At 35.8% G+C, this 24,693-nt stretch overlaps 1 protein-coding gene and 1 long non-coding RNA gene across 3 annotated transcripts; both read left to right on the forward strand.

The window, feature by feature from the left end:
- The first annotated feature begins 10,017 nt into the window (after nt 1–10,017).
- Nucleotides 10,018–10,604, forward strand: LOC136067115 (uncharacterized). The gene is made up of 2 exons (XR_010628631.1): nt 10,018–10,239; nt 10,358–10,604. It is a non-coding gene; the product is annotated as an uncharacterized LOC136067115 (long non-coding RNA).
- Nucleotides 10,605–14,421: 3,817 nt separating this feature from the next.
- LOC111989015 (FIP1[V]-like protein) lies at nt 14,422–24,256 on the forward strand. 2 transcript variants are annotated; one of them, XM_024020825.2, is made up of 9 exons: nt 14,422–15,203; nt 15,571–15,788; nt 16,015–16,141; nt 16,490–16,558; nt 16,658–16,780; nt 16,862–16,963; nt 17,049–17,263; nt 17,870–19,697; nt 23,315–24,256. In XM_024020825.2, the coding sequence occupies exons 1-9, from the start codon at nt 14,625–14,627 to the stop codon at nt 23,840–23,842; spliced, it is 3,789 nt and encodes a 1,262-aa protein (XP_023876593.1). In that variant the 5' UTR covers nt 14,422–14,624; the 3' UTR covers nt 23,843–24,256. The 2 variants fall into 2 exon arrangements, with proteins under 2 accessions (XP_023876593.1, XP_023876595.1); XM_024020827.2 differs by having other exon boundaries at nt 16,658–16,762.
- The last annotated feature ends 437 nt before the right edge of the window (nt 24,257–24,693 follow it).

Genomic DNA, 24,693 nt, shown 5'->3' on the forward strand with positions numbered 1-24,693 from the left:
CTCAAGTTGGTGTATTAGTCATGTACTTGGATCTGTGCATCAATTGATTAGTCACGTATTAGAAACCGTGTATTCAAATGAGAAATTGTCACTACATTATGAGTCCAATTGGTATTGGGGTAAAGGTTCAACTATAGGTTGATATTAGGTTCTAGGATTCTTTTTATTTGTAACCGCTTGTTTTGATAATAGTGGATTCTCGGGAGATGTGACTTTAAATTCACCTAGTGAGGTTTTGTCTCGGTAGTTTTTCCCATTTGTAAACAAATCACCTGTGTCAAATTTATTTTTTGCTGCATTTAACTTAGTTGGTAATTTGTTTATGCTACCACGCTTATTGCATGTAATTGAATATAATTAATTTCACTTAGCTAAATTAATTGATTAAGTTATCAAAGAGGTTAATACATTCTTGACTTACGAGGAAATACGCTATATATAGGATGGGCAAAGGCTAGAACAAAAGGAGAATTCGTAACTGAATTCCATCCAGTTTTAACCATTTTGCACGATCAAGTGTCTGCGACATTGCTGTCACAGCTACTATTTAAAAACCAATCACATGCTATTTCGCGGAGCTCATTTTCAATTTCGCTAGACTGAAATTCCATTTTGTTCAACTCCAATTCAGTTTCAGCTCTTGAAGCCTCAACGCAATTATAAATTGACTAACAAATACCTTCTTTTTTTTTTTTTTTTGGGAAACCCACAAATACAATTTACAAAGAAATTAAATGTTCAAATACATGAAAGTTTTGGCACACAATATACACACAAAGATCCTAACTTCAAAGCAAACTAATTCTACTCACAGACTCACAGTCAAAGAGTATTATGTCCCTTAACTAGTTTTTTATTTTTATTTTTATTTTTGCTGAATAGTGTCCCTTAATGTACATGTCCGTCTTTGCAGCTCATAACCAAGACAGTGAAGCCAATTTCTTGGCCAAGAAACAAAAATAGTAAGTATGGTGTATCTGGACACAACAATTTTCATATTTTGTGTTTTTTTTTTTAATCATACATATCTTGTTAATTCATGTATAATAAAAGTGATGTATCAGTTGCTCCAATCAAAACAAATATATCAAAAGTTGAGGAAAAAAAAAAAAAAACACACGCTCAAGTGCTCAACTCTTAATCCTAATTTCTTATTCCACATTCCAGTTACCCCTCTCTCTCTCTCTGTGCCACTGAGTGACCTGCTTCCTTGTCTTCTCATCTCAAGGCCTTAGAACCAGCATCTTGAGAAACGACAAAGGTCCATGACTGCTGAGCTGCAATAGAAAGGTGTACAGTGTAGCATTGGTAGCATATCAAACTGCCTAACTGTAGAAACTTGTAGGAATAGCCTCCTGCACTATCGAAAGAAGGAAAATTTTCCTTATTTGACTAAGCCTACGTCTATAGACTTATTTCCGATATTTACCGAAGGAAAAATCACTCATTGCCGGTTTGGTAAAGGTAAGGATTATTTTTATTGCTTTAGAATAAGAAATGTGGTTGTACTGGTGCATTCAGATAAATCAAGTTATATTTACATGCAATTTACATTAATTATCTTTTTTTCACCCATCAACATAAAATATCTAAATACATTAACGTTTCATGACATCCCACATTGTAAAGGAAAGGGTTGGATGCTGGTTTTACAAGTGTCTAAACTAGTTTGGGGTTAAAGAACTTCTTTTGGTATAAGCTTGGGGCTTGCACCAATAAATTAACTTTCACTCACTCTTCCCTAATGAGCTGTTTCCGCTTTTCTAAAGAAGGAGTTGTACAGTTTATTTTTTAAAATAAAATAAAACAAGCTTCTTCTTTTTTTTCTTTTTTTTTTCTTTTTTTTCTGTATTAAAAAATGGGTAAAAGGCGACTTAAGTTGGCATATTCTATTTGAGTGTAATTATAGTAACACTTTGTCCAATGGCCTCAGCCAATAAAACAAACTTATAATATCAGTAGTGGGTAAAGTTTTTATGCATATGTGTTTGTGTTGACAAAAGGTTGCACAAAGTGAGAAGGATCCGGGTTCATGCGTTCCAAGGGAAGACTTAAAAAAATAGCCTAGCAAGAAAGGAAGCTAGCTCTTTCTTAAGAATCAAAAACCTTTAAGGTTTTCTCATTATTAAAAGCAAACAGTTCCTACATCCTAGTCATGTTGCATTGCCATAAGGGCAAAGCCGCGATTTATGGCAGAGTTGTGGGCTCTCCGTGATTTTCATACAATTGGAACAATAGAACATGTTGTTTTGCCTGAAAGCTCTCTTTTTAGTGCAAAGTTTCAGGCTCTCTTTACCTTTTATAAAGGGAATCTAGTTGATGTGTGGTAGTTGGTTCATATTATTTTTGTATCGGTTGCTCAACTTCAACTTCTTTTCATTTTATTTTATGGTGAAGCTCAAGCTCAACTTTCAGCCTCGAATTGATGCACATACTGTGCAAACATATAGTCGTATTCCTATATTTAGCAACCTAGATTTTCAAGAAAAAGAGACTTATCCCATGTGAGTTGGATTTATGAATTGCAGGCATGCATTTCAAATCGAAGCCACCGAACAAGAAAGATGATTCTAGGCCAACCTCACTTGTTCCATTTTTTTTTTAGAGAGAGATAGCCAATCTCACATTTAAAAAAAAAAAAAAAAACAGCTTCTTGTATTGCTATCATCATTGGTTTTTTCCCTATAGGCAGGAGCTTGACAAAATCAAAATTGGTTCCATCAGGATCAAACCAAATTTATTAATCTTGAACTATATATATTTAGAACTCGTTTAATATTACATTATATAGTGTATCCATATTGGATTTATTGTATGACTAAAAATTTTCTATAGTATCCTATAAAAAAAAAAAAAAAAAATCTATAGTAAAGATAAATATTGAGAGATTGAAATAAAACCAAATATACATGTTATCAAAGCTTAAGTACATCCGTTGTATGCATTAGGTGTCTTATAATATTTCTGTTATCAAAGCTTAAGTATTTAAACTAATCTGATCATTAGTCTAATCATACGATATATGATTACTTAAACATACCCAAATTTCTCACTCAAAAATAACTAAAAACATGCATAGGAGAGAAATCTATTAAAAAAAAAAAAAAAAATTAATTAATTAATTAATTTTTTTTTTATTCTACTCATAGTCTTGGAAAAAGTTTTTCTCCAAATTAGTTTAAAAAATAAATTCTTCAAAATCCTCATATATCTTTGGGCAAATAACAACTTATCCAATTATGATTTAGCTGAAATTTAAGTTGCATACCTATGGTTTAAAATTTGACACTTTACTCACCTGAAATTTGATTGAAATTTGAATTGTTTACCTGTGGTTTAAAATCTCACGATGCAAGCTTTTGATCTTAATTGATCTTGTATTTTATGTTTTTTGTGTTTTTGGAGAAGAGAAACATAAAAGTAAAGTAAAACCACATATTTAGCCATGTTTTTAATAGAGATTGGTTAAAGAAATCTAACTGAACTAACCACAGGTGGGTAAAGTGTCAAATTTCAAACCATAGGTACGTAACTTAAATTTTAGTTAAACCACAGATGGGTAAGTTGTAATTTGTCCTATATCTTTTATTAAATGTGAATTTTGAAATTATAACCGTTGAAATGCATTTTCTTTATATTCTTAACACACATGTCAAACTTTGTCATAATTGGATATTATTTATTATTCGATCAATAAACTTATTTTTTATGTATAATTTTATACCACAAAAACTTGAAATTTAAACATTTAATTGATGACATAACTAGTGATCTTTAATTTTTTTGAAATTTTGCAAGTATGAAAGATATAATAAAAGAACGTAATTCAATTATTAGATTTTCAAGATTCACATTTAATAAAAAGATATAGAATGAGCTTGAAGAGTTTTTCTTTGGAGAAAAACCTTTTGTTTAGTTTTTTTCCTTTTATACTCCATCAGTTATAGTATGTCATGTATTTGATTTTTTAAACCTTTTCATTGTTCATTTTAAACATTGGTTTCTTTATAATAATAAAAAAAAGTAAAAAAAAAATGACATGTGGCTAGTTTTGGACTTATGGTTAGTGAATCATAAAATGCAACAGCCAAAAGCGAAAACAGTTAAAAATAATTTTGCATTTGGATAAAAATGTTACATATTGTTGATGCCAATTTTTGCAAATCTGTACCCAAAGGCTTATGAGAAAGAAAGCTCAATGAAGAGCAAGGCCCAAAGGCCCACCAAGAAGATCAAAGAACAAGAAAGGTCCAGAGAAAGAAGTGCAAGTGAAAGCAACCTACAGCAAAACGCAAGTCTGCCGCAGAATACAAGTCTGCCGCAGAATACAGTTCCCTGGCAGGATGGTTTTGGCAGATGAAGATAAATTGGGCCCAAGAACCTTTTGATCCAGTCAATATTATTTGGCCCACAAAAGCCCAAATCCTTTTATAAAAAAGATAGGCATGAAAACTGATATGAAAAAGAACAATGAAAAGAAACAAGGAGCAGCAAGAAGTGTTAGCAGCCAGAATTGCGTGAAGGAAGAGTTAAACTAAAGGAAACGACAAATGCAGCAGGAAACGCGTGAAGAAATAAGACAAAACACACAGTAGACAAAACAGAAATAATCTGCTACGATAGGAATGGCGTGGGAGACAAAAACAAAAGACAGTAGAGCAAGAACAAAAGGGCCGAGGCACCACCAACCTGTACCCAGCCAATACAAGGGAGGTGGGCCCACGGTCAAAGAGATTCAGAGGGCGTGGTTTGGTGGTGGGGGAAAAGGGGGTCTATATTTGGTTTCTTGCCATAACTTCTTTTGGGATAGATACCTTGCTGGGATGGTATCTTACCCAAAAGAAGTAATAAATGGTTGGGACCACTAATGCATGCCATAGAGCTAGGTAGTGAGGTAGAGGTATACGGCAGGAACAAACAAAATGGAATTTTGTCGTGCAACAAACATGTTCTGAGCAGATGGCAGTGGTCGGGGCAACCAATGGGTGAGTGGGTAATCTTGAAAGGATGCCCACAACAAACCAAAAACAGTTGGTGAAGCCCTAGGGGTAAAAGGGAGAAATCCCATTGAATTAGCTCACTATAAAAGGAAGGTAACTACGGCAGAAAAAAGGAGACAAAACGGGGACCGAGGTAGAGGAAAAAACAGGGGAAAGAGGAAAAAACAGGGAAGAAGAAAAACACCCAGAGGGGAGAAAAAGAAAGAAAGAAAGAAAGAAAAAAGAAGAGAGAAAACGCGGCAGGGATAGGGGCATGCATCAATAGATCATCTTTTCCTTCCCTCTTAGCAAACCCACTCTTTGAAATCTCCAAAAGTAATAGCTAGTAGCCATTTAGGCCTATTCTCCAAAATGAACAACTTTTATGGCAGGAGCCCATGATAAGGTTGTTAAAGTTGGAATTTGGGTTCCTTCTTGGTTTACTCATTCTATGGGCAGATTTAATACTTAATTTTGATTGCAAATATATTGGATTTTTCTCATTATAACTTATATATGCCGTATTTAGTCATCCTGCTGTAGCACGTTTTTACCATGTCTGCCGCATCAGTTGTCCTGCTGTGGTGTCTTACTTGCTGTATTAGTTATTCTGCCGTAGCACATTCTCATTATATTTACCGTGTTAGTTATTATACAAGCTAATCTTTCCTGCCAAAGCTTTTTCCTTTATTTGTTATTACGTATTTTACTGTTGGCACAAACTAACCATTATCCTACCGTAAGTATATATATACACATACCCTGTTTCTCATGTTCTGGAAAAATATATTTTTATATATGTATATGTGAATACGTACAAGTATATATACTCATATATGTGTGTATGTATTTGAGAATATGCTAACCCATTTAAACTAACATTTGTTTGATAGGTATTTTCTTTGAGTTTTTAGATTTGTTTATACGCAGGAAGTAGAAAAGTGTTTCTACAGTAAAAATGGGAGTCATTCACATTGCCGAAGGCTTTACTGCACGGCAGATAGTTTTAAAGCACGGCAGGCAGCTTCACTGTATAGCAGAAACTTTATTGCACAGCATAAGGTTTTACGGTAGGAGGCTTTACGGCAGGAAGCTTTACTGCACAGCAGAAAACTTTATTGCACAGCAGGCAGCTTCACTGCATAGCAGAAACTTTTATTGCACGGCAGACAGTTTTACTGCACGGTAGAAAGCCTTGCTGCACAGCAGAAAAGTTAGACCTGTGGCAGAAACAGGAGAATAGTTCCTTTTGCGGCAGAAAAATCAATCCTGCGGCAGAAACTAGAGGAAAGTCTTCTGCGGCAGAAACAGGGGGGAATAAGCCCACTTTGTAGCTTCTTCCCTTGGACTTGGACTCAACGTTTGCGCACAAGCTGGACCAAATTGAGTTGCAGTTGGACCGGTCTCAACTCCCTTACTCAGAACACTCAGGCACACTACCGCAGGAGGCAACCCAACCCAATGCACAACACAAAAAAGGCCCCCACACATATATACACTAATGGCATAACACACACATATAATCAAGTTTCACTTAGTGTAATTCACAGTTTGATTACAATATTTCATTATTTTAACATGCACACCAAATGTTATATTAATCGGATATTGTTTAATTTTTTTTTTTTTGAGTAAAAATATTATTTAATATTCAATTACTAAAATCATGTAATATGCCTAATTTTAAAATACAAATGAATTATAAAACATTTTATAGATGAAATAGTTGTTAATATTTGAACATCTTAAAAATTTACAAGAATGAAGAGTACATATACACATTTAATACAAAATTATGAATGGTATACCGTATAATATTGACCCAAAAAAAAAAAAAAAATCTAAAACTAACCCTATTATAGAGTATTCTTTTTGTCCCACGTGATGAATCANCCGGCCCCCCGGGGGGGGGGGGGGGGGGGGGTGGGGAATCACGGCCTAAACGGCTAAACCTATAAAATATTTTTCAAGCCCAATCTTCATGATTTTTTATTTTTGTTTTTTTTGTCCTTTTTTTTTTTCAGGTGAAATTTGGGGGAATTTGAGCATATACGAAAGTTGCGATTTTGTAACGGCATGTACGGTCAGTATTTTTTGTACCAATTAGTGAACCAATACAAGATGCCTCTTTTGAAACATACCGGCCAATATTGGACATGACCAGGAAAAGTTGGACATTTTAGCCGATATAAAAACTGAGCTTACCAAATGTACACTTTCTTTTGAATAATCGACCACTACAAACAAATTATTTATTGTCAAAACATTTGTTATCTTATGAACCAAATATTTACTCCATGTGGGTGCTAAATGTCATGCTTATAGTTATACCTAAGGGTTCATGTGTTATACTTATATCAAAGGGTTTTTTTTTTTTTTTTTGGAAAAGATATACCAAAGGGTTTATGTGTTATATTAAGTGCAAATTAAAACAAGGCTAAAATGCAAAACTGACCCTCTAAGTTTCATCTTTTGTCATTTCAGTCCTCTAAGTTTCAGTTTTGTCATTTCAGTCCTTTAAGTTTCAAATTTTGTCAATTCCGTCCTCCGTTATCTTTCTGTTAGGTGTTACCGTTTATTAACCAAAACGACGCCGTTTTGGAGGGTTTTTTTTTTTTTAATTTTTTTAATTTAATTTTACTGAAAAACGTTAATTACCAAAAAAAAAAAACTGAGGAATAACTTGTGAAGGAAAATGCCCTAAGTACATCATCGGCACATTCCTAGGCCTGAACGACGAAGCACATGCAGCAATTTTTGGCGATGGAGAGGCAACTATGGTAACAAAATTGAGGGATATCGTCGCCGGCAATTTCGCAAGCTTGAAGAACCATCATGCCCTTTGGGAAATTGTCGCTGGTGATTTCGCAGGCTTGAAGAACCGTCATACCCTTTCGATCGCGTGTTCCTGGTTGGTGAAATGGACTCAGGCTTCGACCACTAGGGGTAAAGGCGACGAAGGAAGGGGATCTAGAGTCGGGTCGGGTTGTGGCTGGGATTGTGCTGATGATGTCTTAGGTAGGGGTGGCAAAATTTGACACGACCCGCAAACCCGACACGATTAACCTGTTTATAAACAGGTCATGGGTTGAGGCTAAATGGGTTCGGGTTATATTCGGGTCGACATGGCTGACCCGTTTAATAAACGGGTCGTGTTCGTGTTTAACATGTGAACCCGTTTGACATGTTTGACCCATTTAGGTAATAAAGGTATTAAATTTTGTTATTATTGCTTAATTTTTGTTGTTGTAATTATATGTTTATTATTATATTTATGGTTGTAATTGTATTTTAATTTTAGATATATAGAAATTAATAATAGATTATTTAGATCATGTATGACCTATTAATCAAACAGGTTATTAGTATTAATTTTTACATGACTTATTAATTAAACAGGTTAAACGTGTCGGGTTGGGTTAACCTGTTTAATAAACAGGTCGGGTTAGGGTTGAGGATTCTTGACACATTTACTAAACAAGTCGGGTTCGGGTCAACCCATATAGCAGAGTACTTATGACTCGACACGACACGAACCCGACCTGCGAACACGAATTGACACCCCTAGTCTCAGGGGCATTCTCCTTCACGACGTCATTTCCTACTTCCTTAAGTGTTTTTTTTTTTTTTTTGGTAATTAACTTTTTTCAGTAAAATTAAATTTAAAAATTATAAATAAAAAATCCCCAAAAAACATTCTTTTTTTAAAAGTATTGTCATTTTGTCTTGACACTGGATAGTTTTTCTTCTTGTTGTTGAGAAAGAGACGTTGGATGGACTTAATGATAGTTTTATAGATTGATAATAATAGATGGATTGATCAGTTTGGTTAAAATGTCAATTTTTAAGGACTAAAATAACAAAAATAAAATTTAGAAAAGAAGGATAATTCGTTCAAACTTAATGCTGACTTGAAAGAAAAAAATGCCCATAAGTAATATCACACCATAGGGCATAGGTCCATAACAATCTGATGATTTTTTATTAGATAAGTTTAAATAACCTATGATATATAGTTTCATTTAAATCTTATAGTTTGAAATCAATAATAAATTTCATTTAAACTAAATTGTGTTGCATGACATTCACATTAGGAGCATTCGTGATGATAGACGGTTTAAATTTTTTTTTTTTTGAAAAGTGTTTAAGCTGTAAATGAAATATTTTAAAAGTTTAAATGGAAACATACTAAAATTTTTAAGGTTTGAAATGTACTTAACAATTAAGTGTCAATCTTTTGAACATAATTCGTGATGCAAACTATTTGTGATGCATTGTTTATACTCTTTTTTTTTTTTTGAGAAACATTTATACTCAATTTACTATGTTCCCTTCCGTTATTTCATTATTTAGGGTCCGTTTGTTTCGGGTGAAAACGTTTTCAGGAAATGGTTTTACGAAAAATTGTGTGTTTGGTAGCTCCAGAAAATTCGGTCAAACGGAAATTGACCGGAAAATAACACCCCTCACCCCGTAAAACGATTTCCGTTCCTATTTTACCTTCAAAGCATTTCCGAAAAATACACACCCGAAGAACAGAATGAAAACCCAAGCCGAAGAACATCGGAAGAACAAAATGGAAAACGCAAGCCGAAGAACACCTGAAGAACAAAACGGAAAACCCAAGCCGAAGAACATCGGAAGAACGAAACGGAAAATGCAAGCCGAAGAACACCTAAAGAACAAAACGGAAAACCCAAGCCGAAGAACACCGGAAGAACGAAACGGAAAACGCAAGCCGAAGAACACCTAAAGAACAAAACGGAAAACCCAGGCGATCTCGGTGCGATCGCACCCCAGGATCGCGCCGATCGCACCGATCGCACTGAGAAAGCCGCCGTCCGCCGTCCGCCGTCCTCCGAGATCGCACCGGATTTGATGATTTTGACCGGATTGGATGATTTTTTTTCTTTGTGTTTTGTTTCTTTTGTTGTCTGTGAACTGGGAAATAGTGTTAATATTTGTTTGGAATGTGGGAAAATGTGAGAAAATGTGTTTTCTAGTATTTTCAAGAATACAATCAAACACATGAAAATATTTTCTATACACAATTTTCATAATGCAACCAAACACTTGAAAATGTTTTCTTTTCCTGAAAATAGCATTTCCGGAAAATAGGCTATTTTCCGGAAATTATTTTACGCGAACCAAACGGACCCTTAATTTAAATCGACGTAGACTGATTCATGTTATGTAACGATTGTTTGTAATGTTTCAGGTGGTGTTATGATCAAGTTTGAACCGAATTTTGTTGCAATTGGTAAGCAATGCTTCTTTAAAATCTATATAAAATAAAATTTAAAAAAGAAAAAGAAAAACCCATCCCCAATGCTTTGATTCTGGTTGCTAATATCCTCCATGTGCGCATCCTCCTGCAGGTGCTGTGATTTTTGGCGGTCTCATTGTTGCGGCAACACTATTTTACTTCATCAATAAAAAGAAAGTTGCAGTGTACAAACCAGTTTTTGATCGAATACCAAGCAGTGGAAAATAAGACTTTTTTTTTTTGTTTTAAAACTTAATTGACATAGTACGATTGTTGTATCGTGACTCAGTGGTATTGTCTGAATCTCTTGAAAATTTGGATTCGAATCCATAAATTAATATTAATTTGGGGTTCCATAATTCCATGATTTGCACCATAATATAATCATAAACTGCTTTCAATGTCTCAATTTTCATGCTAGAACGATTGTGTCATATTACATTTACTTATTGCAAAGTCACAACAACTCATCTCATATATATGACTCCACTCTGCCTTGCAATTTCCATTTGTATCTTGTGTAAGTTGCTGCTTTTGTGGTTAATATAGGACCCTCTCTCTACCTTTTAGCCTCATCATCACAACCGAGTCAACAAATAGCTCGGCGGAGAGGGACACTCTGGAGAAGAAATAAGTGAAGCGTCAAACCAGGATTCAAAGAGCTCGAGCCCATTTTTACAGAGCCCATTTTTACAAAGCCCATTTCAAACACAGCCCAAGTCCCAGATTAGCAGCCAATATATTAAAACCCACTAGCCCAAACCCCTAAGCCCGCCTGCCCACAGGGGGTTGGGGCAGGATTCAAAGAGCTCGAGCCCATTTTTACAGAGCCCATTTTTACAAAGCCCATTTCAAACACAGCCCAAGTCCCAGATTAGCAGCCAATATATTAAAACCCACTAGCCCAAACCCCTAAGCCCGCCTGCCCGCAGGGGGTTGGGGGGGTTTTCATTTTTGTTTTTTTTTTTTGTCCTTTTTTTTTTCAGATGAAATTTGGGGGAATTTGAGCATATACGAAAGTTGCCGATTTTGTAACGGGATGTACGGTCAGTATTTTTTGTACCAATTAGTGAACCAATACAAGATGCTTCTTTTGAAACATACCGGCCAATATTGGACATGACCAGGAAAAGTTGGACATTTTAGCCGATATAAAAATTGAGCTTACCAAATGTACACTTTCTTTTGAATAATCGACCACTACAAACAAATTATTTATTGTCAAAACATTTGTTATCTTATGAACCAAATATTTACTCCATGTGGGTGCTAAATGTCATGCTTATAGTTATACCTAAGGGTTCATGTGTTATATTTATATCAAAGGGTTTTTTTTTTTGAAAAGATATACCAAAGGGTTTATGTGTTATATTAAGTGCAAATTAAAACAAGGCTAAAATGCAAAACTGACCCTCTAAGTTTCATCTTTTGTCATTTCAGTCCTCTAAGTTTCAGTTTTGTCATTTCAGTCCTTTAAGTTTCAAATTTTGTCAATTCCGTCCTCCGTTATCTTTCTGTTAGGTGTTACCGTTTATTAACCAAAACGACGCCATTTTGGAGGGTTTTTTTTTTAAAATTTTTTAATTTAATTTTACTAAAAAACGTTAATTACCAAAAAAAAAACTGAGGAATAACGTGTGAAGGAAAATGCCCTAAGTACATCATCGGCACATTCCCAGGCCTGAACGACGAAGCACATGTAGCAATTTTTGGCGATGGAGAGGCAACTATGGTAAAAAAATTGAGGGATATCGTCGCCGGCAATTTCGCAAGCTTGAAGAACCATCATGCCCTTTGGGAAATTGTCGCCGATGATTTCGCAGGCTTGAAGAACCGCCATACCCTTTCGATCGCGTGTTCCTGGTTGGTGAAATGGACTCAGGCTTCGACCACTAGGGGTAAAGGCGACGAAGGAAGGGGATCTAGAGTCGGGTCGGGTTGTGGCTGGGATTGTGCTGATGATGTCTCAGGGGCATTCTCCTTCACGACGTCATTTCCTACTTCCTTAAGTGTTTTTTTTTTTTTTTTTTTTTTTAAAAAAAAAAAAAAAAAACCCCTCCAAAATGACGTCGTATTGGTTAATAAACGATAACACCTAACAGAAAGATAACGAAGGATGGAATTGACAAAATTTGAAACTTAAAGGACTGAAATGACAAAACTGAAACTTAGAGGACTGAAATGACAAAAAATGAAACTTAGAGGGTCAGTTTTGCATTTTAACCTTAAAACAATTACGGTTAAATGCAAAAATTGCCCTTGAGATTTGGGTTAATACCAAGTACTATCAACACTAGGGAAATGTTAACAGATGCCCTTAGGATAATAGTTAACTATCCATTTACAAAAAGTTTGATGGGAAAAGAAAAAAAAAATTAATGTTTTGACAATTTTTTCTAGTTTCCATAAAAGTGGTGGTGTCAAAACTTTCCTAAAATGAATTGTTAACCATTACCTTAAGGGCTGCTGTTAACTTGACCTTTTATAAAAATATATAATTTTTCCCTAGACACAAATAACACTTAGCACATTTCGAAAGTCCACTTCTCCTATAGGCTATAGCTCTAAGTCCTCTACTTCCTTCCAACACTTTGCCTTGATGACATAGAATGCAATTGCGTAGTGACTGTACTATAATTATTAGAGCATCCCCAATAAGGTTGCTAAATTCACTTTTTAGTCAATTTCGCAACCAATACTCTAAAAATGTATTGTGCAGCAAAGGAAGTAAAATTTTTCTAAAAAATTTGAGTTTAAGCTACAGTGACCTACTATCTCTAACTGCTCACTGTAGCTTAAATTAAAAAATAATAATAATAATGTGGGGGTGTTAAAAAGAAACAGTATTTTAATGTGCTGATGGTTATGGTTTTTGTTTATTGTGCTGGATATATTATTTTTATTGTGTTGTTTATATTATTTTAATATGTTGAATGTTAAAATAAAATCTTTGATGTTTGGTGTATTATAAAGTGAGATGTTAAAATATATAAAATAGTGTTTTGAGTTGCTAAAAATTATATATTTTTTTAGTATCTTGGTTGCTAATGGCTAATAAATAACAACCAAAGATGTAGAAGGAAAGGAAGTATAATTGATATTTTTGAAAAAATTTGGTAATACCTAGTGTATGGTGTGTGGTCACAGGCCCATTGTTGTTGGGCCCAAGGCTGTACAAAGAGCGGTCATAGGTCCATTACTGGTGGGACTAGTTAGCTTGGACTGCATGGCTGGTTAGGCTGAGGCTTGTTCGAATGCATCTCGGAATACATCGGTAATGCCTTAGGAGATATCTCTGCCGAGCATCACTTGGCGTCTATCACGAGTTCCAATATTGTTTCCAAAGTGGGGCCTAACTCTATCAAGAATAATCCAAATGGGTCTCACCCGCACGAGAATTGTTAGAAAACAATCATTCATGACCCATTAAAAGAAAGCTATAAATAAAGGGAAGGTCATAAGAAAAAGGGAGTTAGACACTAGAAAGGAAAAAGCTAGAGAATAGAGAGAGAAGAGGGAGGAAACAGAGGGGTAAAAGTGTTCGATAAGCTTGGTTAGTAATCCTTTTGGGCCTAAACTTTTATTTAAAGAAACTTCCCGTTGTAGGATATTCATAACCCCACATCAATAAATTAATTGTAAGCCCAATCATACGGTTAGCTTATTAACCAAGAAGCATGGCACACAAACCTAAGATTAGCCTAAACCTTAAAAGATAGTTTTTATTATTATTTTACCCAGACAATTAAGATGATTTTTTTAAGATAAAATTTAAAATTTCAAGATACTAAAAGACTAAACTAATTAAATTTATAGGTAAAAATAACTTCTTGTTTGATTAGAGGGCTTATCCTCTTGTCTTGCCTCTATTTTATTAGAAAATTCCTCTTTAAGTTTTTAAATAAACTTTCTAACATTTTTAGAAGAAAATTCAATAATCTATGAATTTGTGTCCTAATGTTGTTGAATTTAAAATGTTTTCTATCCATTCAATGAAATTGGCAATTTTTCAGTTAATAAAAATAAGACTTAAAAAAAAAAAAAAGTGACGTGATAGTTACTTCACAGGGATAAGTGCTAGTCCCTCAAGAGTCAAAACCCTCACTATCTCAAAAATAAATAAAATAAAATAAATAAAATCAACCATTGGCTGCGCTAGGGTTTAAGATCCTAAACCTTGTTTGGGGTTTTAATGCATTTTTATTTTTCGGGGTTTTAGGGCGTCTCGTTATCTATAAACCCCAACTCTGATTCTCAGCCTCTGAGATTTCTTATTTTCCATTTGGGAAAAAACACAAACACATGGAGGCTATTCTTTCTTTACCCAAAACCATTGGGAAAACAATTTCACTTTGATTTTTCCCAGGGTTTAAACTGAAATGGAAGAGTTCGGCGACGATTTCGGTGATCTTTACACCGATGTTGAAATTCAAGCGAGTTCAGCCATCAATGGCATTCCAGGCCTTGCCAATTCGTACATTGAATCCATGGAAGAAGAAGAAGAAGAAGAAGAAGATAACAATGTTACCAATGAACCTAACCCTAACCAGGGTCTGGGTTCCAATTCGCAGATAGTTGATGAGGTCCACGACGGTTCGGCACAGAAAACAATGGGTTCGGAGTTGAATATGGATAGTGGGAGTGATAGTGATAGTGACGATGATTTGAATATAGTTTTGAACGATGAGGATTGTAATAATTTTCCGAGTACGAGTGGTGGGAATGGAGGGGTTGTAGGAGGTGGTGGTGGTGGTGGTGGTGGTTATGGTAATGGTGATGAAGAGGATGAGGATGATGGTGATGTTAAGAATGATTTTGTTGTTGTTGAGGAGGGAAGTGGGCCCAGTAAGATTCAGAAGCGGGGCAATCAATCCGGCGATGGGTTGGAGCTGAGCTCTAATGGGGAGAGAGGAAATGGTGTGAGGGGTGGGTATAATTCGCTGTATCCGCAGTACAAGGTAGTTTTGTCTATTTCTGGAATTGTTCTTTGAATGAAGTAAAATTTGAAATGTACAAGTTTGATTCATCTGTTACAATGTGGAGTAGTGCTATGGTTTTTGAATTAGATAGAGACATAGACTAATTCACTTCAGTAATACCAACTTCTTTTTTGGGTAATCTTTTTCTAAAATGATGCAATTACTAATGGGATTGTAATCTTTGATGATCATTCTTATAAGTTATAATTTCATATTCCCCACATGAAAGCCTGTTATGTATTTCTCTGTATCTATTGTTATGAGTAATAATATTTGTGTAACTGAGAGAACTGTTTAATGCTTAAACAACTCATGATCATTTTTTAATTGGAGTGCTCTTGTGTAGTACATGAGACCTCATGGATCAGTATTTCCAAGCAATATAAAAGGGAATGGATCTGTGGGAATGGCTTCCTATCCTTCCATGTTGACTAGAGGTGACCAGGATGATACTACATGCAACCAGCACAAAGGCTCAATCGCAAGTCAGGTTGCTCAAGTTCGTGCTACAGCCAATGTAGTTGTGGGTCAAAGTGGATATGGTTTCTCCCTTCCTTGGTATAGGTTAGTCTCACTATGATGTTGGTTCTTCAGAAACCTGATTCTTACTGCCATATAGCATGTATTGTGTTCTCATGGTCATTAATGTTGGTGGTGCCTCCCATTTTTCTCAAAGCCCCATTTAAATAATTAATTGAGAAGCAAACCTTTAATAATCTCTTTGAATTTGCATTTTAGAATATTCCATGGTGTCTTGATAAAAAAATCCTGCATTTTTTCTTCCTTCCAGGACCATACTTGATATAAATATTGATACATTTGAGGATCAGCCATGGAGGTTTCCTGGAGTAGATATTACAGATTTCTTCAATTTTGGTTTCAATGAAGACACTTGGAAGCAGTACTGCAAATCTCTGGTAAATAACTTCAATTACATGCTTGATGTTCTCAATTCACCTTGTAGCATATGTGCCTTGCCAATTTGATTTATCCCCAGATTGGGCGTGTGTAACTTACCAATCATAAAAAAGGCTCCCTAAGTCTGGCTTCTGGTATAAAGTAATATATTTATTGCTGGCTGGTAGGATTTTTTATCTGGAACTTCTTATGATATGTCTGATATATTGTTGGCGGAACTATGCTTATGCTCAAGTTCCCAATTGGTTTTTTTTTTTTTTTTTTTTTGGGATAAATAAGTTTTCAATTGGTTACATTAGATTCTCTTCACAAACCCTGATAATTAGAATCATTGACATGCATTGCAGGAGCAAATTCGGCAACAAGCATTCCTGCAGACTGGGATCCCTGTATATGAGTCGCCAAAAACTAACCAGGTAGGATTTAAATTTTCTAGGTGAATTTTTATATCAGGCAAGTTGTTAAGATATATCTAGTATTGAGGTTTCTGTCATCTCTTGCTTTTATGAGAATAGGCTCATGAAGCTGAAACTGAGCATGAGAGAGGACGCCAGAATCCGATGGTGGAGGAAAGCTACCAAGTTGGACTGCAGAGGATAGTTTCTCCTTCATCAAACAAAGTGAGACAGTTTGAAATGGTATATTGAAATTAAAAAGTTACTCCCCTCCCCAAATTTCTTTTTTGGAAATGATTACTTATTGAATTCTGATTTTTTCAGCCAAGAGGTAGAGCAATTCAGGTTGAAGACAGCACTAGCGAACGCCAGCCATCTACGGATTTAAGGCGTGCACGTACTCGGGATTCTGATGTTGTGATACAGGTTAGCTGTCATTTTGAATTTGACCTAATACTTATGCATCAGCTGTATTCCATTGTCTGATTACTTACAGCATGTTTGGGAGCAGATTACTGTGCAGGACCCCGTTGAGGATTCCTCTGGTTCTGGCAAGGAGGAAGAATACCATAAAGATAGCCCTGTACATGAGGCATCTGAAAAGGGGGATTCTTATGGACATAGCAGGGATATTCGCTGTTCTGGTAATGCCAGTGGGAATGAACCATCTGTAGAATCTCTGGAAGGCAATATCAGAAGATCAGACAGGCCTTCTGCTCTGAAAAGGTTTGGATTATATTTATATGTTGGTCTCCTGAATCCTGATTGCTCTATCTATATTAGGAATTTAGTTATATATGTCTATTCTAGAAATACGTCTATATGAATTTCATCTGTCTATGTTGACTTGGCTGGGACAAGGCTGTCAATATCCGACATTGTAGTGCAATTATAAGATGTTGTTGTCTGTGGACCTACCACGGTGTAATAATTTTGTAGGAGGCTTAGATTTACCAATTTTGAATCCCATGAATCACAATTGTGTAAGCATTAATATGCGTATTTTTTATTATAAGCTTTACGAACATAATGGATATGCCATGCTGCTGTGGATGCTTGCTTTCTACCAGATTACGAAGATAGCAACGTGGATATGTAAATCCTAAAAAATGCATGTGAATTGTAGATATCTTCAAAGTCAATTTGAAATTATATTGTAGAACTACTTTTCTTTAAAGTATTTTTGTTGCTTTGGTGATGCTTCTTATAAATTTGTCAGTTAATAATAGTTTACTGTTTACTTATTGCCTTGAGCCTCATTTCATAATTTAAAGTCTTTTTTCCTCCCCAGAAGCCACCAATTGGATGAGTTTTTTTGCTTTGTATAATCAGGTGTTCCCAGCGGGCGATTGCATATAACCCAATGAATCTGAGCTCTGATAATCTTGAAGATGAAAAAATCCCTGATGCGAATGGGCATCACCATCGAAAGCTGAAGGTTGGCCCTTCAGGAGTCACTGAAGTAATGGAAACAGTTAGCGAAACACAGGGTAGGGTTGGCAGGAATTTCTGCGGTGCAGATCCTTGTATGATGGAAACAGAATTATCATTTGATGATCGTGGTCAGCTTAGCCTGGACTCGTCCTGTTATGGAAGTGATTCCGAAGGTTCCAGAGATAGTGTTTATGTTGATACTGAGAAGACTCAGAGTCCTTTTAGAAAGTCATCTCTGAATTCTAGTGCTGAATTACCAGAGTCTGTCACATCCTGTGACAACAACTTTAAAAGCAGCAACATCAAATCAAAATCAGGTGATGGCAATTCAAAAAATAAAGGTTCCATTCGAGAGGAACAGGAGCATCGCAGTAGGAGAGATAACAGTGTTGCTAAACCTAAAATTCACACTGCAGATAATAATGATGCCTCCCCCATGTTGGTCACAGAGGACCTATGTGACAGGGATGACTTGGTTAAATGTAGCAGATGGAAGGAAAGGAATCAAGGTTTTGGATTTCAAGACCGAGAATATATTCCATATCATAGGGAAAAAGAGCTTTCCAGCCGTTATAGTGGTGAAACGTTTATGGACAATGACAATGAGAGAGTTCACAGAAAACCTCCTTATTCAAGAGGTAATTACAGATTGAGAAATGAGATTGATTCATATGTTAGAAAAAAATGGGATGAAAGGGATTATTGTCATGAACAAAGAAGTCCTAGAGTATATAGTGAAGACAGGGATAGAGATTGGTATTATTATGGGGAAGGACACCCTACTGATTACTTCAATCATCTCACTTATAGGGAGTCGCAGTTGCATTCAAGGTATTCTTCTTGCAGCGTTGAAGAAAGGGATACTTTCTGGAGAAGCAAGCATGGTGAACCCCAACTTAGGAAGAAAACAAACCATTCTCATTGGCTTGATTATAAACATGAAGATAATTTTGTGCCAGAAAAATATAAGAGATCTGCTTCATTTGCTGACAGCAATAGGGATTCTATGGATGAAAAATATGAAAGACAAATACCATATGGTAGGGGAGAATTGAAAAGCTCTGTCAGAAGGGGTAGGTATGGTGACAGTCTCACCCTAGATTTGGATAACCCTTGGTATGGGGAAACTGAAGATGGCTATGGGAGACTGATGGATCGTGACTCAGTAGACTCTCAGTTTTACAGAGAAACTTATTCAGCTGGAAGATATCAGCATGATAACATGTCTCCAAGAAATAATGCATATGACTCAAGATTAAGTGAAAGATTCGGGAGACGTAGAAGACATATATGCGCTGAGGAGGTTAGGGACAGTGGTTGGCTTGATAATTATAATGATGCTGATGATGTAGAAGATCGTATAGTATATCCTGATGATCAGGGCCATCTGGGGCTGAGACGATATGGCTGGCGATCTAGAGTCCTTCACTGGACCAAGGATGAATTAATCTTAAGGCATCGAGATGCCAAATTGTATTCAGAAGAGGCATCCCTTTCCTATGAAAAAATCACTAGGCATGAAAAGATTCGTGCAAGATATCGATCTGCACATGATGGGGTGCTTAATGATGAAATGCAAATACAGCGAGATAAAGTCAAACTGATAAAAAAAGGAAGTAGCACCAACTGTATTAATAGAAGTTCTGAGATTATAAATAGAGATGAGCGTGAGCAGGCAGTGCTGAGGTGCAGGGATTCAGTTAACTTTGTTGTTGGGGATGGAAAGGTAATGTTGGGGAAATCTAGGTCAAAACCTTGTATCACTGTACTTGAATATATGAGCGATCCACATATGTTGGGCAAGTCTTGTTTATTCTGGTTAATGCTATCTCGTTGCATGTTCACTCTACCTTGTTTCCCCCTTGTTATATATTACTTTCATTTTTCCATATGATTTTCCTTTGTTAAGCTTTTTAACCATTTCTGCATGTCTTCATGTGCTCGAGTGTCAGCATGGCTTGACTGGGCCAAGCTTACAAGCATCTCAGGTTCACTGCCTGAGGCATGAAAAGAAGAGAAAATGTTTCCATGTAGTAATCAAGACACTTATTAATTTTCCTCTGACATTTCTTTTGGCAACTGGAATCTGATATTTGTCTGGCTGTGGAGGTGGTTCTTTTACCATCTACTTCGCTTTCAAAAAAAGAGGTGCAGCATTATTCTCTACAGAACTTTCACACCTATTGGTTCTAATTCTGGCCAAGTTGAACACTACCCAAGACTCAATGGTGAACAATTCTCTACTTAAACACACCCACTCACACTTGTCCTACTCACAGCCACCCGTTTTTTGATTGTGAGCGCTCCTATTCCTAATAAGAGTTGTCCTGCATCATATCAACTGAATGTAAAATACATTTACAATATCCATGGTTCTTAGCCAATAGGATTAAATATTCTTAACCATAGCTTAAAAAAAACGCTCCTGCTTTGAGGAAAAATACCTGCTGATTATATAATATTTTATGCTTATGCTACATCTCTTATATTATTTCAATTTCAATATTTAGAGGTTAACTCTGATATCTGCTGTTCTATTTGCAAAAGCAGCTAATAATCTTGCATGGTCTTATGTGTATACTTCCTTTTGTTTTCTCATTCATTTTTAGGACCTATTTTTCTGGAGCTGGTTGATTTTCAGTGCCCATTTGGCATAACTGTAGGAAGTTGAGCTTTTGCAATATAGAGGTTTAACTGAAAAGCTCTAGTGCGATCTTATTGTTTGCCAAATTACAGTGAACAGTGCCTTGAACATCTGAATTTATAATGCCTGAACTGTCAATTGTAGAACTTTTTCTTAAGACCTCCAAATATCAGCTTTAGCCTTAAAAATTGTTATCAGCTTGAAGATCCCCTTAAAGCTCTTTAGTGAAATTGCCAAACGTTTGGCAATTTCTGTCAAAAGAGCTTAAAGGCTGTTAAAGCATCCACTACCAGACACATCCTCAATCTAGACTTAACAATCCATCTTAAAATTTATTGACTATGCCCACTTGAGGACTGTTGAAAATCGCATTATTGCATATATTGGAAACAAATTTGAATTTCTCACGGGGCTTGGGTTGATGTTGCTTCCACTAATGTACAAGGTGAGAGATCACTTATTTTCTGTTGCCAAAGCTGTTTTGGCACTGTAGTCCAGGTGTGGCATTTATGGTTGGTGGAATTGGGGATGGGATTCATATGACTAGTTAATGACTTTCTTGTCTTGCAACATGGATGCTTCAGTGTGTAAATTAATGTCTTTCATGAAAAATGTGACTGGTAACTAATTGTGTTTGTCATACATGCTGTCTGGCAATGCCAAAGGGGAAAATAAAAGGTGTTACTAGTTTTCAGAACCTTCTTATGTTACATATTTTATTTGGAAGTTTCTTCATAAAATATCTTGTTTGCATGCACATCTCATTTTATCTCAATTTGTTAAAAAATAGTTTTTCGACAAAGGAATTCTCCTCATTGTAGTAGGGACTGGGGATTGACACCTAGACATAAGAAATATAAAAAATAAAAATAAAAAATTCAAATTCTTCAGCCCTCAAAACAGAAACTTCTTTGATAGGATATTTTGTGAGCCTCATTGCAAAATTAGATTGTGGAGTAGAAATGCTAATTTTAGTGAATCTAATCTTATGATTTCTCCTTGTAAATACCTTTTTGTACTAATATGTTATGCTTCATGTACATTAGTTATTGGCCAATAGCCTTGTAGCTCAATGGCATGTTTGGTCTTCTTTATGAGGAGGTCTAGGATTCGAATTTCTCCCCCTGTATTTGTTGTAACAAGTGCAACAACGAAAACAGCCCAGCCTTAGTCCCAAATTTTTGAAATCGGTATGGATCTTCAATAGATCAGTTAGGGCCGGCCTAATGTTTTCTTTTCCACCATATGTATCTTAGGAAAAAAAAAAGTTATCACAGAATAGTTGACAACATTCTTCGTTTTTGTTGCTACTGGCTATACTAACAAAAACTTGCTCTTGCCATACTATTCTTGCTGTTAGCTATTGTAGTTTTTGTATGATTTCATTGCTTCTTTCTCCCTCTTTCTCTCTCACTCATTCACTGCCCTTTTGGGGAAGTAATTTACTCTTTGCCACATGAGTATTGGATCCCTCTTGGCCTGACAGGATTAATTATACTCAACTGGGGCATCTATGGTTTTTTTTTTTTTTTTTGGATAATTCAATAGTTAGAAAAATGGGGGAGGGGATGGGCATCTATGGTAGTTGAGTGCAAACAAACACCCGTTCATTTATGGATAAACCCAGTTTAATGTAGATTGCAATTCACCCATTATGTGTACAACTTTCTTCTCATATCAGAGATCCCTATATGATCTTTGACATATCAATATATGAGGTAGAGGGTGATTCTTTTCTACATTTTCTGTATTAGCTTTTTGGTTGTCATGCTTCTCAGCTTCTCTGCTATATTTGCCTATAATTAAGCAGTTAATGCTGAGGATGAAATGTTAATTATCTGTTTTGTTATAATGATGTTACACTTAATATAGTTCACAGCTCAATTAGTGAGATCTCATTTCGGTTTTTATGTTGTTTGTTTTGCATTTATTTTGATTATTATTCTTTCTTTTTTCTCTGGGGGGTGGAGTTTGAGGTATATATTCAGCATGAGAATATCTTGCATTTTCTCCAACTTTTACTGGTTGTGATTTGCATTTTTTACTTGTGTTTGAAGCAAACATCAAGGATTTAAAGAATTGATTAGTTTGACAGGATATAAATTGATTGACAGATTTGACCTTATGATGCCATGGATTCCTTGATGTGTTGCCAAGAGTTTCATATGGGTTTTGGGTAAGATTGTCATGGGGGACGGAACAGCCTGATGAAGTAATTTGGGTCTCCCTGATTAATGGTCAGCCAATTATATTCAAATGATGTGTGTGATAATTTAAATTTAACAACTTGTTTAAATAAGCTTCACTGTAGAAATGGCCATTTACTATTAATAAAAAAAAAAAAAAACTGTAGAAATGGTCATTTAGTTAGTGCTAGTTAAAGCTCTAAACTGCTTGTTAACAATGATATATAGGGGCTTCCAGGGTATATATCCTATCTTGAAATGGCATGGGCTAGCAAGGAATTACATTGGAAACTATTGCCAGAGAACAAACTATCTTGTTTAATGTTCTTAAACTTTCTTTTGGGTCCTTTTGCTGTATTTCATCCTATATTTTAACGGTTTTTTTTTTAATTATTTATTTATTTTTATACATGATGCAATGTACTGCATATCTCCGAATGCTTTTGCTCATATGATCTTTAAAGTGTATAAAATTATATGTGACATTTATATGTGACAATATATACTTTGCAGTCCTCCAGAAGACGTTCCAAAGGCAGAAGTTTTTTGGGCAATGGTAGTTCTGAAAACATAGATCAGAAGACTGAGAAGCGGACAACTTTGATGGATTATAATGACCCTCATATGGAGAAGGCAGTCCACCCAGAAATCGCAAAAATTGAGAGCAGCCAAAACAATCCAAAATGGCTTGACAAGTTTCCTATAACTGAACACAATGAAGATTTGGACATTGAGGAGGGTCAGATAGTAACAGAAGAACCAAATACAGAGGTCTCTACTGGAAGGAGATATGCCACTGAAGATGCAGCACTGACCTGCAACAATGTTTCTGATGGAAATAAGTTTGTTGGGGATTATGACAACCAACGGTTTCTTGAGACATTAGCAAAGATGGAGAAACGTAGGGAGCGCTTTAAGGAGCCCATCACTTTGAACAAAGAACCAGGCATGTGTCTCAAGCCTCAGGTTGATTTGATAATTGATACAGATGAAACTAAGCAACAGAGGCCAGCTCGAAAGAGGCGGTGGGGTGGAAGTTAGGTTCTTAAAGTTACAGCTGGCTTTAGTTTTTTTGGTCATATCAGATTTGGTCTCAGGGCTTCAGTTACACCTCACAAGAGTTATTTCTCTGAAATAAGATATCAAATTGATTCGCCAATTGGATTTCAAGCTGGCCAGTGGGAATAAACAACTCTAATCCATTTTTTGGGCTCAGGTCAGGGTTTTTTTTTCCTTTTCCTTTTTGTTTTTAGCCCTTAATGGGGGATCTGAGATAGAAATTAGAATTAACATTGGGAGTTACTCAGTTTTTTTCCCCTGTATGTAATAAAGTTTTCTAAAGGGGTCAATAACCTTGGTGAAAATGCATAATTATGGGATTGCTCAAACTTTGTTTCCAAAAGGGTTGTCAGCCTTTCTCTGATGTTTATGAAGCAATTACTCTTAACCCAACAACTCTAGCAGACCTTTTCTCTAATGCTACTGGTCTTTTCTTTATGAACTTTCCAGCTTGATTCTGATCTTTCTTTTCATTTCCACATCACACAAAGTGATGGTGATGATAAACTTGGTGCTAGCCATGGATGTAATATTTGGGGTAAGGCTTCCGTCTAATGATCCTATGCTCTAGGCAGGATCGTGGGCTGGTCGTTTTAGGACGTGTTAGGAAACTGGAGGCAAGCCAAATCTGAATTTTTTATGTAGACATAGTTCAATGCTTTGTTTGAATCTTTTCATGATTTGTCTCTCTTGTCCCTGACAAGCTTTTGTTTTTGTTATCCTGATCACTCTCTAGTCCCTTAGCATAGTCGGCTGAACTCCTGCAGATGATGGTGGTGCTAATGAAACAAAAATCAGTTGGAATTTAGTATAATCTCATGTATGAGCTAGAC

Source organism: Quercus suber, unplaced genomic scaffold (genome assembly GCF_002906115.3).
Source record: "Quercus suber isolate HL8 unplaced genomic scaffold, Cork oak 2.0 scaffold_58, whole genome shotgun sequence".
Taxonomy (NCBI): domain Eukaryota; kingdom Viridiplantae; phylum Streptophyta; class Magnoliopsida; order Fagales; family Fagaceae; genus Quercus; species Quercus suber.